At 38.2% G+C, this 16,155-nt stretch overlaps 2 protein-coding genes across 4 annotated transcripts in view; one reads left to right on the plus strand and one right to left on the minus strand.

The window, feature by feature from the left end:
- Positions 1–5,406: 5,406 nt before the first annotated feature.
- polr1c (RNA polymerase I and III subunit C) lies at positions 5,407–9,439 on the minus strand. Its single transcript, XM_036574258.1, has 9 exons — positions 9,335–9,439; positions 8,998–9,069; positions 8,796–8,903; positions 8,539–8,671; positions 8,279–8,398; positions 7,136–7,288; positions 6,712–6,861; positions 6,507–6,623; positions 5,407–6,426 (listed from the first exon to the last, which is right to left on the minus strand). Exons 1-9 carry the CDS (start codon positions 9,404–9,406, stop codon positions 6,308–6,310), a joined length of 1,044 nt encoding a protein of 347 aa, XP_036430151.1. The 5' UTR covers positions 9,407–9,439; the 3' UTR covers positions 5,407–6,307.
- Positions 9,440–9,646: 207 nt separating this feature from the next.
- Positions 9,647–16,155, plus strand: part of LOC118810470 (cytosolic purine 5'-nucleotidase) — a 28,550-nt gene continuing 22,041 nt past the window's right edge. The window contains exons 1-9 of one of the 3 annotated variants that reach the window (XM_036574264.1): positions 9,647–9,969; positions 10,430–10,529; positions 10,697–10,793; positions 11,174–11,229; positions 11,716–11,775; positions 11,963–12,083; positions 12,246–12,273; positions 12,395–12,493; positions 16,029–16,115. In XM_036574264.1, the coding sequence (XP_036430157.1) occupies positions 9,880–9,969; positions 10,430–10,529; positions 10,697–10,793; positions 11,174–11,229; positions 11,716–11,775; positions 11,963–12,083; positions 12,246–12,273; positions 12,395–12,493; positions 16,029–16,115 (738 nt within the window). In that variant the 5' untranslated portion in view covers positions 9,647–9,879. The remainder of the gene's footprint in view (positions 9,970–10,429; positions 10,530–10,696; positions 10,794–11,173; positions 11,230–11,715; positions 11,776–11,962; positions 12,084–12,245; positions 12,274–12,394; positions 12,494–16,028; positions 16,116–16,155) is intronic. The other 2 variants (XM_036574260.1, XM_036574259.1) reach the window with 2 other exon arrangements.

The following is a 16,155-nucleotide window of genomic DNA, read 5'->3' on the forward strand; positions in this document are numbered from 1 at the left end:
TGGCCCATGCTTACTTTACATGAAAGATATGCGGAGAAACGGTGAGAAAAGCACAAGGAATACACGCAAACTCCACTAACTGTAGCTGAACTGTTAGCCTAGCTCTCCTTTGTTTACAACTCTCTCATCTGCAGCTGACCCTTCAAAATCAAAGTACATGAAGAACACCAACTCAACTATTATTTTTAAACAAAATTACACAGAACAGGCACAAATGCCTCCACAATACTTTCAGTTATGATCGCATCTATTACATGTTACTATGGATTGCCCCAACCTTGCCTTTGATGCTAAGACAACCCATGGAACATCTGTATGTAAATAAAAAAGACTGGCCCTTACAACCTGGGCTCACCAGTAAAAGTTTCCGAACTTTCCGATGGCCAGTCTGCATGCAAAACAACATCATAGGCATTCTTTGGTCTCTTTGGCTGTAATCTCCAAAGGTATGATTCAAGAAAAAAAGTAGCAGCATTTGATGAAAAGAACACCTTGCCAACTGTTAACATTGGGGTGGATCTATTATACTTTGGGGTTGTGTGGCAGCCAGTGGCAGAGGAAATATTGTGGGGATAAAGGGAAGGAAGGCTTCTACAACCACAATTCCAAAAAAAGTTGGGATGCTGTGTAAAATGTGAATAAATCTAAATAAAAAACATATCAGATGTTTAAAGAGACATTTTACCATTTCATGAAAAATATCAACTCATGTAGAACTTGATGGCAGCAACGTATCTCAAAAAAGTTGGGACAGAGCCATGTCTACTATTGTGTAGCATCCCCTCTTCTTTTAACAACAGGGTGTAAACATCTGTGAAGTGAGGAGACCAATTGCTGGAGTTTTGGGAGAGGAATGTTGTCCCAGTCTTGTCTGATGTAGAATTCTAGCTGATCAACAGTCCTGAGTCTTCTTTTTGTTTTATGATGCAGCAAATGTTTTCTATTGGTGAAAAGTCTGAACAACAGGCAGGCCAGTTCAGCACCTGGACTCTTCTTCTGAAAAGCCATGCTGTTGTGATAGATTCAGTATGTGGTTTAGCATTGTCTTGCTGAAATATGCAAGGCCTTCCCCAAAAGAGACGTTTTCTGGACGGGAGCATATGTTGCTCTGAAACCTCTGTATACTGTTCAGCATTGATAATGCCTTTCCCGATGCGTAAGCTGCTCATGCCGTAGGCACTAATACAACCCTCATACCATCAGAGATGCAGGCTTTTGAACTGTGCGCTGATAACAAGATGGTCCCTCTTCTCTTGAGTCTGCAGGAAACGGCGTCCGTGGTTTCCTAAGAATTTTCCAAAAAGAATTTAAAATTTTGATTCATCTGACCACAGAACAGTTTCGCCTTAGTCCATTTTAAATGAGCTTTGGCCCAGAGAAGACGGTGGTGTTACTGGATTGTGTTGACATATGGCTTCTTCTTTGCATGATACACTTGCATGATAACTTGCATTTGTGCAAACTGTGTTCACAGACAATGTTTTCTGGAAGTGTTCCTGAGCCCATGAGGTGATTTCCAGTACAGAGTCATGCCTGTTTTCAATGCAGTGCCACCTGAGGACCCAAAGATCACAAGCATCCAATATTGACCGTCGGCCTTGTCCCTTGCGTGCAGGGATTTCTCCAGAATCTTTTGAAGATATTATGTACTGTAGATGGTGGGATATCCAAAGTCTTCACAATTTTACACTGAGGAACATTTTTCTGAAATTGATCCACAATTTTTAGACGCAGTTTTTGCAGATTGGCAAACCTCTGCCCATCTTTGCTTCTGAGAGACTCTGCCTCTCTAAAATGCTCTTTTTATACCAAGTCATGTAAGTTAGTGGCAAATTGCTCCTCTAGCTGTTTTTTATTAGTACCGCTTACTTTTCCAGCCTGTGGTTGCCCCTTTTTTTTGGAGATGCGTTGCTGCCATCAAGTTCTAAATGAATTAAATTTTCATTAAATAATGTCTCACTTTCAACATCTGATGTGTTCAATGTTCTATTGTGAACAAAATATGGATCTATGAGATTTGCAAATCATTACATTCTGTTTTTATTTACATTTTATCACATTTTACACAGCATCCCAAATTTTGTGGAATTGGGGCTGTACTATATATCAACAAATTTGCAGAGCTAATGTCCCACAGTCGGCAAAGAAACTGAAGAAAAAAGAGATTGGATATAACAACAAGACAATGATCCATAAAATACATCAAAGTCAACCTTGAAGTCTGTTTGTTCCTTCCATCCATTCATTGATTTCCATCCATTCATTGACTGTCAACACAATGGGAGGATTCAGAGATTAACAGGAACAGAATAATATTAGACTAAAAAGTACAAACTACATCAGTGCAGCTCAATGCACTTTATGTAAGGACTACAACAAACTCACCCCAGTAGGCTAAGGGACACTGTGTCTGTTCTGTTTCCCCTTTCCCCAAAGAACAAACGTAAGCTCTATAAACATTTGTTCTCGCCAAAAGGATATGAGATATTTTGCTGTTTTTATAGTTTGAAGAGTAGGATCTGTGTCCTGCCAAAAGTAATGAGCCAAAGCTGCAAAGATGGAGGCAGGGAGGAGTGTTGGAAAAGCAAGTGCTCAGTGATTTTCTCCATACCTTTCAGTCTTACCTGGTTCCAGCAAAACCAGTAAAAACAACCTTAGTGTTGCCTTAATGATGAGACTATAAAGCAAGGTGACCCATTTTATTGTGCCACCTCTCTCAACAGGCCAGCTGCCGCAGAAGATGTTCTGGCCCGATTTAAATAGTCTTCTGTGCAAGCACATGCACATTCACACACACACACACACACACACACACACACACACACACTCACACACTGGTGTGTGTATAAGGGTGGGTGGGTGGCTTGTTGGCAGAAACATGCCCAAAATGATGCAGTGCAGCTGTAGTGACTTCAGCCTCCTCCAATAATTAGCCTTAATGGCAGAGCAATGCAGTCCATTTAGAAGAGACAAATTCATATTCAAACATGCTCCAGGCCTCTACTGGATAAAAGGAATCAGATACAAAGTTAATTACAAAAGAGAATATTTGCAGCAGCTTTTATATTATTTGGATTATTATATAATCAGCCTCTGTTATGTACATTATCCATAGATATACAGTGGCCCCCAAAAGTATTTGGACATCTGTCCTAAACTTTTATATGTATTAAGTTCATTGTGTAAGAAAACAAAATGTCAAACTAAGTGGAATTTATTTTAAACTGACATTTCCAAGACTGTAATTTCCTTTTTTGGAAAAGTATTCTTACAAAATATGTCTGGTGTGTTTCAGATTGTTATCTTTTGAGCAGATTCTTTGCAGACTTCTGCAGGTTTGCATCTTAAATGTCTTTGTGTGCCTTCTGACTTCATTATCAGATCTCATTAATGAACACAAACTCACAAGCTCACTAACCCCATTGCACGAAAAACAGCACCCGCATTTGATATTTCCACCTCTGTGCTTACAGCACTCTTAGTGCAGCCTAATTGTAATTTTCCTCCAGCCTTTCTCCACGCGAACAGTCTACCATTAGTTTAATCTGGTGCTAAATCTAAAACAAATATGACTTTGTTAAACATGAAGTAACCTAAATAACCTAGAGAACTTCATTAATTTTACACAAATAGTGCTTAAAGTGTCCAAATACTTTTTGGGGGGCACTCTATCTATCTCTCTCTCTCCTCTCTCTCTCTCTCTCTCTCTATATATATATATATATGTGTGTGTGTGTGTATATATATATATATATATGTATGTATATTTGACGGGAATCATCAAACCCAAGGCCTTCTTGCTGTGCCTTTTCAAAACTTCTGCTCTCATGTTACTGTTACTGTCACAATGCAAGGTGTGATACAAAACATGATAACTTTGAAAAATGCTGTTGGTTTGGAATGGGTGATACGGACAACATAATGCAATGTTGCAATGCAAATCTCTGCGAGAACACTAAATGACATTACCAACACCAAAAAGCCAAAAACACACACTTTCTAGGCCGCTTATTCCTCTGGGTTGCGGAAGCCTATCTCGGTGGTCATCGGGCGGGAGGCAGGATACACTCCGGACAGGTCGCCAGTCCATCACTGGGCAGACAGACATATACATTCACACACACTAACACTTACACCTGGGGGCAATTTAACATATCCAATTGGCCTGACTGCATGTCTTTGGACTGTGGGAGGAAACCCACACAACATGCAACAGACAGCCTTGCCCAGCCGGGAAACAAACCCAGGCCCTTCTTGCTGTGATGTGACAACGCTACCCACTGCACCACCATGCCACCCCAAAAGCCAAGAACAGGAATAGTTTACAGTGGGCTGCCCTACATGGGGACAGCAAGCCAAAGCAAGACATCTGCACTGACCCACCAGAAAGCAGCCCTATGAACACTTTTTATCTTATTTTTTGTCTTATTTTTCTTTTAAATTGTTTTACAAATTTTAGTAACAAAAATGTATGTTATAAATCAAATCTACAATCTATGACACAACATATGTGTCACTGACTGCAATGCAGGTGTAACAGCACATATACAGATAACCGTTACAGGAGTTACAGGAAATTTAGAGACCACAATTTTTATTTTACAGAATTTAAAGGCAAAGCAAAATGCATTGTATGTAATAATGAAACACTAGAGCAGTGTTTCTTAACCCTAGTCTTGGAGGCCCACTGTCCTGCACATTTTCCTGCTTCAACACACCCACTTTAGGTCAATAATGGGCTGTTAATGAGCTAATTAGCTGGATCAGGTGCGTTGGGATCAGGGAAAACACTAAAAAGTACAGGGCACTGGGCCTTCAGGACCAGAGTTGAGAAATACTGCACTTCAGTAAATAAAGAATGGTTTATCCAATTATACTGGCAGCATGTGAAAAACATAAAGCTAACACATTGCTAACTAGCTGTTTTGCCTATTTGGCCCTTGGCCCTCCAAGACAAAACATTTGGGCATCCCTCCTTTACAGATTATGTCTAAAAATAATGACCAAAGATATTTAAAAACAAGAAAGATATTTCATTTTAGACTGTGATAATATGCTAAATATCAAGGGTAAACTCACTGACAACAGGAAGTCTGTGTGGCTCTGCACTGAGGGTAGTGAACATCCTGCCAAGCACTGTTACCTGAGGTGGGCATGTTCTCAGTTCACTGCCCACACCAGGAGTCACACCAGCGCTACATAATTTAGTCCATCTGGTGCAATTACAAGATTAAACATTAATCAAATGGTGTAAGATGAGTAAATAACGTCACATAACTTCAAGGCCTAATTAATCAAAGAATAATTCAGTGTAAGGTCTTCATCATGGTTATGCGCGTCCCCAATGAAATCACACACCAGAACATAAAGCTTAGGTTGGATGGACAAAGCAAAGCCTGAAACACATCTTCTGAATGGAAATCTATTGTGATGGATGACAATAAAAATATAAAAGACAAAAGAGTGCATTAAAGCATTCAACTGTTGTCAGACTGTAAAATTATGTTCTCTTGAAGAGAGCAAAGCAAGCATACAGCAAACCTGTGCATCATATGTTTTTTCAGAAGCTTTTTTCGTTTTTGTTTTTCTAAACCCACATTTGTATGCTCCCAGTGCACCAGTTGTCATTCAGTGGCCGGTACAGAGAAACAGCTCACTGATCAGGATAACATAAATGCCACAGTGCTTTCCTATAGCCAACTCTCCAGAAATGCTCCCAAATAATACGCTTGGGAGGAGCTGGTTGCTTTTAAAAAGTAGTTATAGTTTAACTACTTTCAATGAAAAATAGCTTGAGGCTTGAACTTCTGGATTTCTGGAACAGCTTCCTAAAACCTAAGCATAATTAAGAACACAAGAAATATGACCAAGACCATAAACACACACACACACACACACACACACACACACACACACACACACACACACACACAACAAAAAAAAAACAAAAAAGAGCGTAATAGTACATAAGAATCTAAGAAATGAGAACTTCACCACAATCCAAATATGGCAACCAATCAATACACAAATGTTCCGAAGGGAGAATTCTAAGTACAATACTGATATTTTATCAATAACAGAAGTTTAATACAAAAAAGGGGATTGTACAATGTGTCATGACATGGCAAATTTCAGGAGAAATTAGAAGCTTGAGATTCACCACACCAGTGCTAGTCAGGTTATAAATAGGAAAATAAACAATTCCCAGCCATGCACCACTTCAGCTACCCAGTTCCACATAACAGTTTCAAGCGCTTAAGATCCTGCTAATGGTGGCTGCAGTAAACATGCTGCAATTTTCTTTCCTCTATTCCATTTCTGTAGAATCAAGCTCAGTGAGGAACTTCTGGCACTTGGCAATAAGTACATTAATTGCCTCACTGACCAGGACATCAGGCGGTAGGATTCCAGTGGACTCCACTGAGACTGAAAGAGAAAAAGAAGCAATTAAAGTAAGAACCATCACAGTGGTATGACTACATTTGAGGTCATAACTGAAAACTTACATATGAAGTGGTCCCGTACTCTTCCTAGTTTTACCAAACTCTTTAGGTCTTCATGCCTGAGCACTTCTCTGCTGCACGTGTCTAGGCGACTGTTAACTACAATGGCCACCTGTCTTCCTAAGATGGACAAGATGGACAAAATGTCATGTAGAACATGTAGAACTATTAAGGCTGAAATTAATCTTAATTGGAATGTGTGTCCTACCATCAATATTCTCTACTTCTATGACTCCAGTTGAGAAGCAACGCTTCAGTCTCTCAGCCTTTTCTCCTTCAATAGTCTGCAGTAACGTGATCTCAGGGAGTAGTCTGTAGCTAGCAGTGGCCACTGGGGAAAACTTGGCATGGTCCTTGCCTCAAAGGGAAATGAGTAGACAGCTATGAATGAACTTTTACTGTCTTCTGTATGTGACATGCAAACAGCCAAAATGACTGAACGACATAGTATGTAAAACATTTTCAAAGATTTCAAAGATTCAGGAGAATAAAGAGCTGTAAATATTATGCAGACTTCACAGACGTAAACACTGTGTATAGCATAATTTCCTTTTGAAACAGTCTACAGCTACATAACACCTCCCTTTAATTACACTTTATAATATCACTTAATAGGGCTCATTTTTATTCACCTATTCCTTTGACGCAGTGCATAACTATGTCAAGCTCTTGTCCCGGCCGTAGCTGCGCCAAGAGGATGTCCCCATGCACAGGGCCAATCTTAGCATCAGCAAACACATCAGCCTGGTTTCCAATGGGCACCCATGTTATGTCCTTTGAATATACTGAAAAGGTAGATCATAAGGAAACATTTAGTTGCTTTGTGAACCAGCTCAACACAATGACTGAATATGACTTTCACCTACATTCAAATACTGTTACATTTGCTGTAACAGTAAATTTGTGTATAAACTAGGCAATGTGCTAATATCTCTTTTATAATGTCAGGGGACATTTTGTATTTTTCAGAACTGACTGAACAGTATTCATCTTTGAATTAATGTATTTAAATGTAAGAGATCTTTAGGAAATTAACTTTAATTTTAGATGTTTTACATGACTGACTAGATTTTCCAAAATATATGCAGAAAATAAATTTCATTAGGTTTTTCTTTTGCTTAATAAATGGCCACCAAACGAGATAAAGTGCATTTTCGTATTATATTAAGGGTTTGGAATTTTAGGACATAAATATTAGAATGCAAATATAAAATAGTAAAAAATACAAGCAAAACTATATAAGGGCTACAACATAACATTAGCTGGCTAGGTCCAACAGCAGAACTTTTAAGCAGAGAAAATTTGTTCAGGCAGCATCCAAAACATACCTCAAACATGTGAAAATCTTTCGCATGTATCAAGCCAGCAAATGCTCCACTTATTATTTAAGCAAATCACACCTTTTTAAGGTTCTGTGTTTCCATAATGTGATAAAGTTTAAAGTTTAATGTAACAAACAGCTGGTTAGTGCACCAAAATCTTAACATAATGCTAACTTGCAGCAGAAACGTTTGAGCTTGGACATATCTGTACTGCTTTACCCCACTGTGCTGCTATTTGTTTATTTTTCTACTTGTGCATGACAGCCTTTGTTTGTTACTACTGCCTGACGTTCTTGTCTCTAAATATTCACCAATATAAATTTCTTGACTGCTTTGCATGGTTTTGTTGAATTAACTGCAATAGTTATCATTCTATACTATACTTTCATCTATTCCTTCTACATAATTGCAAATCGCTTTGCACTGAATTACACGCAAGTCTTATCGTCTTACCCATGTGATTCAGGTACAGCTCCTTGGGATCTGACGAGTCTTTTGAGGCCCTGGGATTCCTTGTGCATTTGATTTTCAGTTGAAGCTGAATTGTATCAATTTCTGTGCCTTCTTCATCCCCTAACAAATTAAACAAACACAAAGTATGTACTTTAAAGAGAAACTCTGGGATCAGTGGACTGGGGCAAAGATCAATCAATGAAAACCAAGAAATCCACTTCATGGTTAAAAAAAAAATACACGTAGAAAAAAACCCTCACCAGCATTTCTGTACTCAAAGAGACGAGGATCAGCTTTGATGGGTATCAAACCAAGTCTATGGGCTAGGATCTCATCCTGAATGATAGATGTATTATTGTAAATGAAAACCTTCTCAATCGCCATAGTTGGAACCTAAACGTGTAAACAATCAGAAGAGAAGAAGTTGGTTTGCGGTCTGTCTTTCAGTCGAACAAGCTCAGCAAATGTTTAGTATAAATGCTGATGCACTGCAAATCAAGCAATGAAATAACGTTACCTCGGCGAGTAATATCCGACGAAAAGCATTAGCAACGGCAGCATCTATACCCACCATATCAAACTCCAGCGTGTTTTCATCCATGTGAACAACGTCGAGCCTAAAATTCTGTGATGGAATGGAAAAGTATTAAAAATGAGATAGCTAAAAAAAGTTGTAATTAAAAATATAGGCTACTTATAGTCACAGTGCTTAATGATACCTTTTTAAATTTCCTTAGATCCCATGTGTCATCATAACCAGGATAATTTCCGGGGAAATCTGTAGAATGAACCTACAATACAACATTGAAAAGAAAGTTGAACATCAAGTAAACAGATACACTGGTGAAACAAACTAAGATTAACATCGCACACACAGAATAAGCAGTGACAAACAAACGGCAGCCCCTGTCAGTGTGAATGTAAGCAGCTGATCAGACTCGCTTCAGTCACTCAAAGAGCAGCGAATCCACCATTCCCGTCAAAGCATCGTTTGACTATTAGACATAACACAGAATAAATATTAAGCGCAAACTGAAACCTAGTAACATTACATACATTTCTAACTCCAAATTCACCCAAAATCACTCTGTCGCGGATCTCATCCACGTTTCTCATAGGCGCCGCCATCTTCCCTGCTTTGCCTGCCTTCTGTACTTTTCTGGTCCAAGTCTTATCTCCATTTCAAAATAAAATGCACCCAAGCCTTCGCTTTGTCTCATTTGTTTTGGCTTACAGGGAAAAAGTAAATCTAAAACAAAAGTTAAAGTGATTTTAATTTGATTTAAAATATCATAATAATTAAGTGCTGTTTCATTTGCTGATTTTAAAACATAGCTGAGTCGACTTTTATTGTGTGCAAACTGTAGCTGGGTGTTTTTGTTATTGCGCGCCCTTTGAGTCGGTGGGCTCCAGCTCGTGTGATTTAACCGTTGGTTGGTAACGGGGGTGTGAGGAATCACTCGCCGAAGTTCGCTTATGTGTTGCAATACATTTTATTTTACGTCTAAGTCGCCTTTGGACTGTTAATCCAAACTCAGAGAGGGCTGCATTTGTCTGTTTGAACTCAAGCGAGCAGATAAAGTGAAGGACAGAGAGGGGGGATGGAGCAGAGCTGTGGGAGAATCAAAAGTTGTGGTGACTCCCGCGACTCATTTACCGGTGCTTATAATAAGCATGACATCGAAGATGAGGTAGATGTTTGCTAATTAACACCATTTTATGATTATATTTGGGATATAAGTTTAAGGTATAAAATGTACATAACTAAGGTTTGCTAGTTAGGTTAGCTAGCTTAGCCGACTAGTTTGCTTAACTTAGTAGTTAGCTAGCTTTAGGCTCGGTACCTAACTAGTTAGCTAGGTTAGCTAAGCTAGTTTGCCAGTATCCAAGCTGACTGGTCACTAACACTGCGTTCAAAAACACATACTGCCATACTATAAACACTATAACAATGAATGCATGTCTAATGGTGGTGTACTGTTTTGGCTTTTAGTATGGTGGTATGCGGTTTTGGACGCAGCATAAGTCCCAAAACTGGATAGCCTTTAAGTTAACATAATGATAACGACAAACTTTCAACTCCGGATCAGAATGCGCTCACTTCATAATTGTTGTGTCCTTCATTGTCTGAACCTTCGTGTTGTCATGCAGACTTTACTACCTCTTAAGGAGTTCTATCCTTATATTCGCTGTGCTCTCTGCACTGGGTTCTTCATCGATGCCACTACCATCACCGAATGTCTTCATACGTGTGAGTCCCAATTCATACTGACTGCACCCTCATTGAGGAGACGGCGCTCACTTAAACGGCGATATATTTAGTTGTTGCTGAAAGTCCTGTGAGAATGTTGTGTTTGCATGTAAACAGGATGTCTGTTTACATACTGTCTTTTCTCTCTCTCTCTTCTTTTTTTTCAGTCTGTAAAAGCTGCATTGTTAAGCACTTTTTCTACAGCAACAGGTGTCCCAACTGTGACATAGTCGTTCATCAGACTCAGCCACTGTACAATATAAGGTATCACCATATTGTATTACTGTTTTCTGTCCTTGTATTTGCACATAATGATCTGATATGCGTAATGAGCTGACATGATGGTAGATTTTCTGTTAGTGTAAGCCCTTTAAAACCACTTATATTTGAAAAAGTGCAAGTAGAATTTTGTCTTATCAGAATATTGTTTTTATTGTTTTTTTACTATGTATGTAGCTTTAGAACAATCAAGGGGGGTTGCTATTGCATTTGACTGTCTCTTTGACGGTCTACAGCTATTTTGGAACAATAATTGCCAACTATGTTTTGCCGCTTGTTCCCCATGGATCCTTCTGCAGTGTTTAGCTTAGCTTGTTAACTTATATATTTTGCCTACTGTCTGACCAAGTCCCTCTTTGCTATAGACCTGACAGACAGTTACAGGATATTGTTTATAAGATGGTTCCAACTTTAGAAGAAGGTAAGATGTTTTGTGCACCTATCAAGACTTTGTATGTTGTCGTTGTATATCTTAAATGTAATAGCTCTTGTTGTTCTATGTTTATATTCTGCATTGACTACAAGGTTTGCCTATGACAAGTCCTTAAAGGCTTGCTTCCAGCACAGCTTGTCAATCTGTTGAAGCGCTATAGCCCATCCAAACCACTTTGCTTAGCTGAGGCAGGCTTATTGAAAACTCCTAAGATTACTCACAGCTTGGTTAGTGGAAGATGTTTTACGTGTTGTAAATCTAGACTAAAGGACATTTATTTAGGCTAGCATTTGCCTTGTGTATTGGGTCTCATTTTTTCCTACTGTTTTGTAATTGTACTGTTAATTTAGACCATGAAATTTATAATTCCAACATTTCTCTTTGGACTTTGAAGTTTTATATACATAAATATTTGGTTTTGTTACATTTTGCTTAAATAAAATATAATAATACTGTACAATAATTTTCTCCAAGCGGAGAGACAACGAATGTGTGCATTTTACAAGGAGAGAGGACTTGTGGTGCCAAAACCAGGTGAGCTAAATTTACTGAACTCAATAATTTACACCCTAGCAGTGCATTTAATTTACTGTAAAGCTTACTCCCTTTTATATCTTGTAGTCTGAGGCATAGAATCTTCCTGTTCACCTTTTAAGCCTCTCATTTATTTTGAACTGCTGTACTGTTTTAAGGAGGGACCGTATGTTCTTTCCCCTTTCAGTAGCAGTCTCAGCCATGCTTCCAACAAAGCTTCCGAAACAGAAACAGAAAGACCTGACGCCGCAGTCTGTTTTCAGCATTCCTCCAGAACTAGATGTATCACTGATGCTGGAATTTGTTGGGTAAGTGTTCTTTCTGTGCGTTTTATTCCATGAGTCTGCTATGAAGTATCTCACCACTAGGTGGAGATGAAACATCAGAAGCAACTGAGACCTGTTGAGTTTTGCATTGCATGTTCTCTTGTACAATTTTTCATGTGTGTTTGTTATATTTTTGATTCACAGAGCCGAGGAGGGCATTGATAATTACAAGGTATTTGTGTTTTTATATATTTTATATATACATATATTTGTTTATGTTTTTATACATATATAGTGTGCAAAGGCTCTTTTGTCTCAGATTATGTTGATCTGATGGTGTTTTCTTCCTGCAGCCTCTGGAGAGAAAGTATGTGCGTGTATCAGGTGAAGCTACTATTCGTCACGTGGAACTCTTTATCCGAAGAAAGATGGAGTTGAGTCCAGACTTGCAGGTACGCCAGCATAGTTTGTAATACTTGGGAAAAAAAAGAGTAATTGTGCTGCTAGGAATAAGCACAGTTGTATGTTTTAGTGTCTGAATAACATTGAGTCAATATTTGTATACATTTATCAGAAAAAGCTAAAATGAAAACACTTGCATTTATTTAATAAAAACATTAATGGATTAACAATCTTAAGTTATTAACATATCTTAGACGATACAGGATCTTATACATGAGCAAAGCACCAATGCAGTTAGATTGAGAGTTAAGAGTGAAGATTCTGTGTAATATCTGCAATAATGTTTGTACGTTAAAACATGGGGGCAGTACGGATAATTCAGCATTCAGCTTGGTCTGTAAACAATTTGAAATTATCATCTCAAACTAAAAAAAAAACATAGAAAACTACTAAAAGCAGGATTCCTGTCAAGTTACATTTGCATTTAATTCTCTGTGCATTCAGCTGTCCATGCCACGGTTGTATTTTACTTGACAGTAAAGTTAACGACTATGGCTAATTAATCTTTGCAGCTAATTTATTTGAAGGAACATCAAGTTGAGCAAGAAAAATATTGCATCAGTCAACCTGACGTGAAACTGTAGAACAAAATATATTAGCCTGTACTGTTCAGTTCACTCAGATGAATTACTGGATTAACTTCAAATACAAAATACACAGATTAATCTGTAAAAGTGAAGAAGTGAAAAGAAATTAACACAGCCTTTTACCGTGTTAAAAAAATGCACAGTTGCATGTATAATTAAAAAAAAAGATCGAAATGAAATAGTAACTTGTGTACAGCCCCAAAGCATAATAAACCCACCCCCATGCTTAACAGTTGGCAAGGTGTTCTTGTCATCAAATGCTGTTTAACCAAACATACTTTGAAGATTGGCCAAAGAGTTTAATTTTTACTTCTTCAGTCAACAGTGCTTGTTTCCAGAATGTCTTGTTTTTCATACTTCAGACATTGATTTCTGTAATGAGGTCGCAGGTAAGGTTTTCTTCCGACTCTTTAATGCAACACTACACAGTAGAATGGTGTGCTACCACTCCTGTGTCAGCTAAACCTTTCTACAGGTCCTTTGTTGTTATTTGGGGCTTTTGCTTTGCCTTTCTGGCCAGCGTAAAAGCAGTTCTATCTTCTAGGCTGTGCCTTGACGTCCACAGTTGCCCTTAACAACCACTTCTTAATAACATGTTGAACGGTGGAAATTACGTGCTGGAAGCCCTTTGATGTGTTGTATAGCCTTCCTCTGCTTTGTAGGCATCGATTACCCTCATTTTCAGATCCTTAGCTGCTTAGAGGAGTCTATGGTTATTAAATGTTACCAAAAGGTTTGAAGAGACAGAGAATTTATTACGCTCTGGGATTGTCAATTGGAATGATAATTCGTGACCTACTGTACCGGTAATAATGAGTTGATGAAGTTATGAGACTTTTCATCTGGGACGGTTTCCTTTGCACATTCCATAAGTAATGTTTTATTTTTTCTATTTTATAGGTTGTTCAGACATAGTATGTTTACTTCTTTTCAGTCCAAAGATCAACAGTATATATCGTTTGGCCAGGGTGCCCAAACTTCTGCATACAGCTGCACATGATGAACTTAAAATAGCCCATATTTTGCAACATCTCATTCACTTTCACTTCATTTTTGTCCCTAATTCAAAGTTCACCAACTAGCAAATCCTTCCATCTTTCATAAAAAACCCTTTCGTCACAAATTATCTCTGACACTGAGTGGTGAAAATGCAGTGCTAACATCAGTGCATTGAATTTATTTTCAAAATAAAAACGGTCCCATTGCAAGCCATGCTTCTAGCTTTTTATTTCACTTCCGTACAAAAAAGCAAATGCTAGCAGTGATTTTTGAACATTTTCATATGGTTCCTGTTGTCACTGGCAGTTAGTTCTTGCATTCAAAACTGTAAGAAATGAAAGATGTCTCCATCCCATGAGTTTGTTTTAGAGGCTCACATCTTTTTTTCTGCTTTTGGTTTTCTATTAGTGTAATAAAATTAGTACCAGCATTAGTTTTGTAGTAGTAGTAGTAGTTCTGCAGATGCTTTTATCTAGTATAATGACTCTTTATGACTACCTAATGATCTAAACAGAAAGTATGTTTTAATACTTTTACTTTTTATTACTTTTTAATTTTTACAATCTGAGTTGGTATTAGAACCTAGGAGGAGAAGGTAGGATGATTAAATAATGGGGCAAATCCTGTTATATATATATATACGTATAATAAGTGGCTCTGCCGTTTCTGTGTGAATCTGATGACCTGATTATAAGTCCTAATCAGAATGTGAAAAACATTTTTACAGCTTTTGTCTTGTCTGAGAATGTGTGAGGTGCATGTTCCAGTTTTCATTGTTATGTATTCAGTGATTCACTAGGCAGTGGCAGAATAGGACTAATCCATCTTGCAGGGAAAGAGATGCTCTGGCAAGGAAGCATGCACTGATTACCTACAACACCAACCTTTTTGCTCTATAGACCTTTATTTTTGGATACCTTGTCAACTTGGAGAAAGCTGTAGTTACTTTAGATGTAAGGACATATGAATGTTATTTTTAGTGGCGTAAAAAAAAAGGAGCATTTGCAATTTCACTTCATCCTCATCTCACACCACTGCCCAAAGCACCACATTGTCATTTAATTAAGTTCCTCTTATCCAAGCTCTTGATAAGACTCGGGTCTTTTGAAGGAGTATGCCTGGCTCACTCAAGCATAGTATTGGCTGTCAGCAATTGTGATTAACGCAGGTTTTTTAAATTTAAATGAAAATTTAAGTCATTATTATACATATTCATGGAGTGTTTGGCCCCAAAGCCAGCAGTGTGGTGGAGAATATTTATAGAATTTAAAAGATATAGAAAAGTTTAGCATATCAGGAAAAAATAAAAGCCATGGGATAATGCTGGATTATGTTTTCAGTGTCTTACTTGGCATGTTTCTTAGCACATTATTTAAAACAAGATGCACATCATTTTAATCAACATTAGGCTGGTAGGTTTATGAGGTACATCACATTCAGCCCTGCATGTTGTGAATTTGAAGCATTGTAAATTAGCTGCTGGTGGAAGCAGATTGCATGTGACTAAACGGTCGTACCTGGATTAGTGGCTTAAGGTAATTTCTTGGCTGTCTCTCACTGTCTTCTGTGGCTAAAGACCAATCTGGCACTAGATAGAGCATTTGGAGACTGGCCAGCAAAATGTTATAGGACACAGGCTAAAGGACAAGAGAGCAGGAGGAACAGAAGTTAGCCTACTAGCTGTTGGGGGAAATACAGAAGCAGTAAAGATGAGGAAAGAGTAACACTAGAATTCAAATAACACTAGAACAGCCATAGTTGACATATGGCACAGCTGGGAATCAGCATGAAGCTGTAGTCTAATGAGCAACTCTAGGGTCCAAATTCAGCCTTCTTGACCACATAGTTTAAGAATCCTAAAGAAAGATTTACCCTTCAGTCACGCTCTTTCATATCATGTAGTGAAAACAGCTTCTGTCTGACAATTCCTCTCTTGCAGGTGGATGTTGTTTGTGGCGAGCATCTTTTAGAGCAGTATCAGTCTTTGAGAGACGTGCGAAACACAATGGGAAAAAATGCCCTCCAAGTAAGTATCAGTGATACATCATTAAAAGCTGAGTTTATTA

The sequence above is a fragment of the Colossoma macropomum genome, unplaced genomic scaffold (assembly GCF_904425465.1).
Source record: "Colossoma macropomum unplaced genomic scaffold, Colossoma_macropomum, whole genome shotgun sequence".
NCBI lineage: Eukaryota > Metazoa > Chordata > Actinopteri > Characiformes > Serrasalmidae > Colossoma > Colossoma macropomum.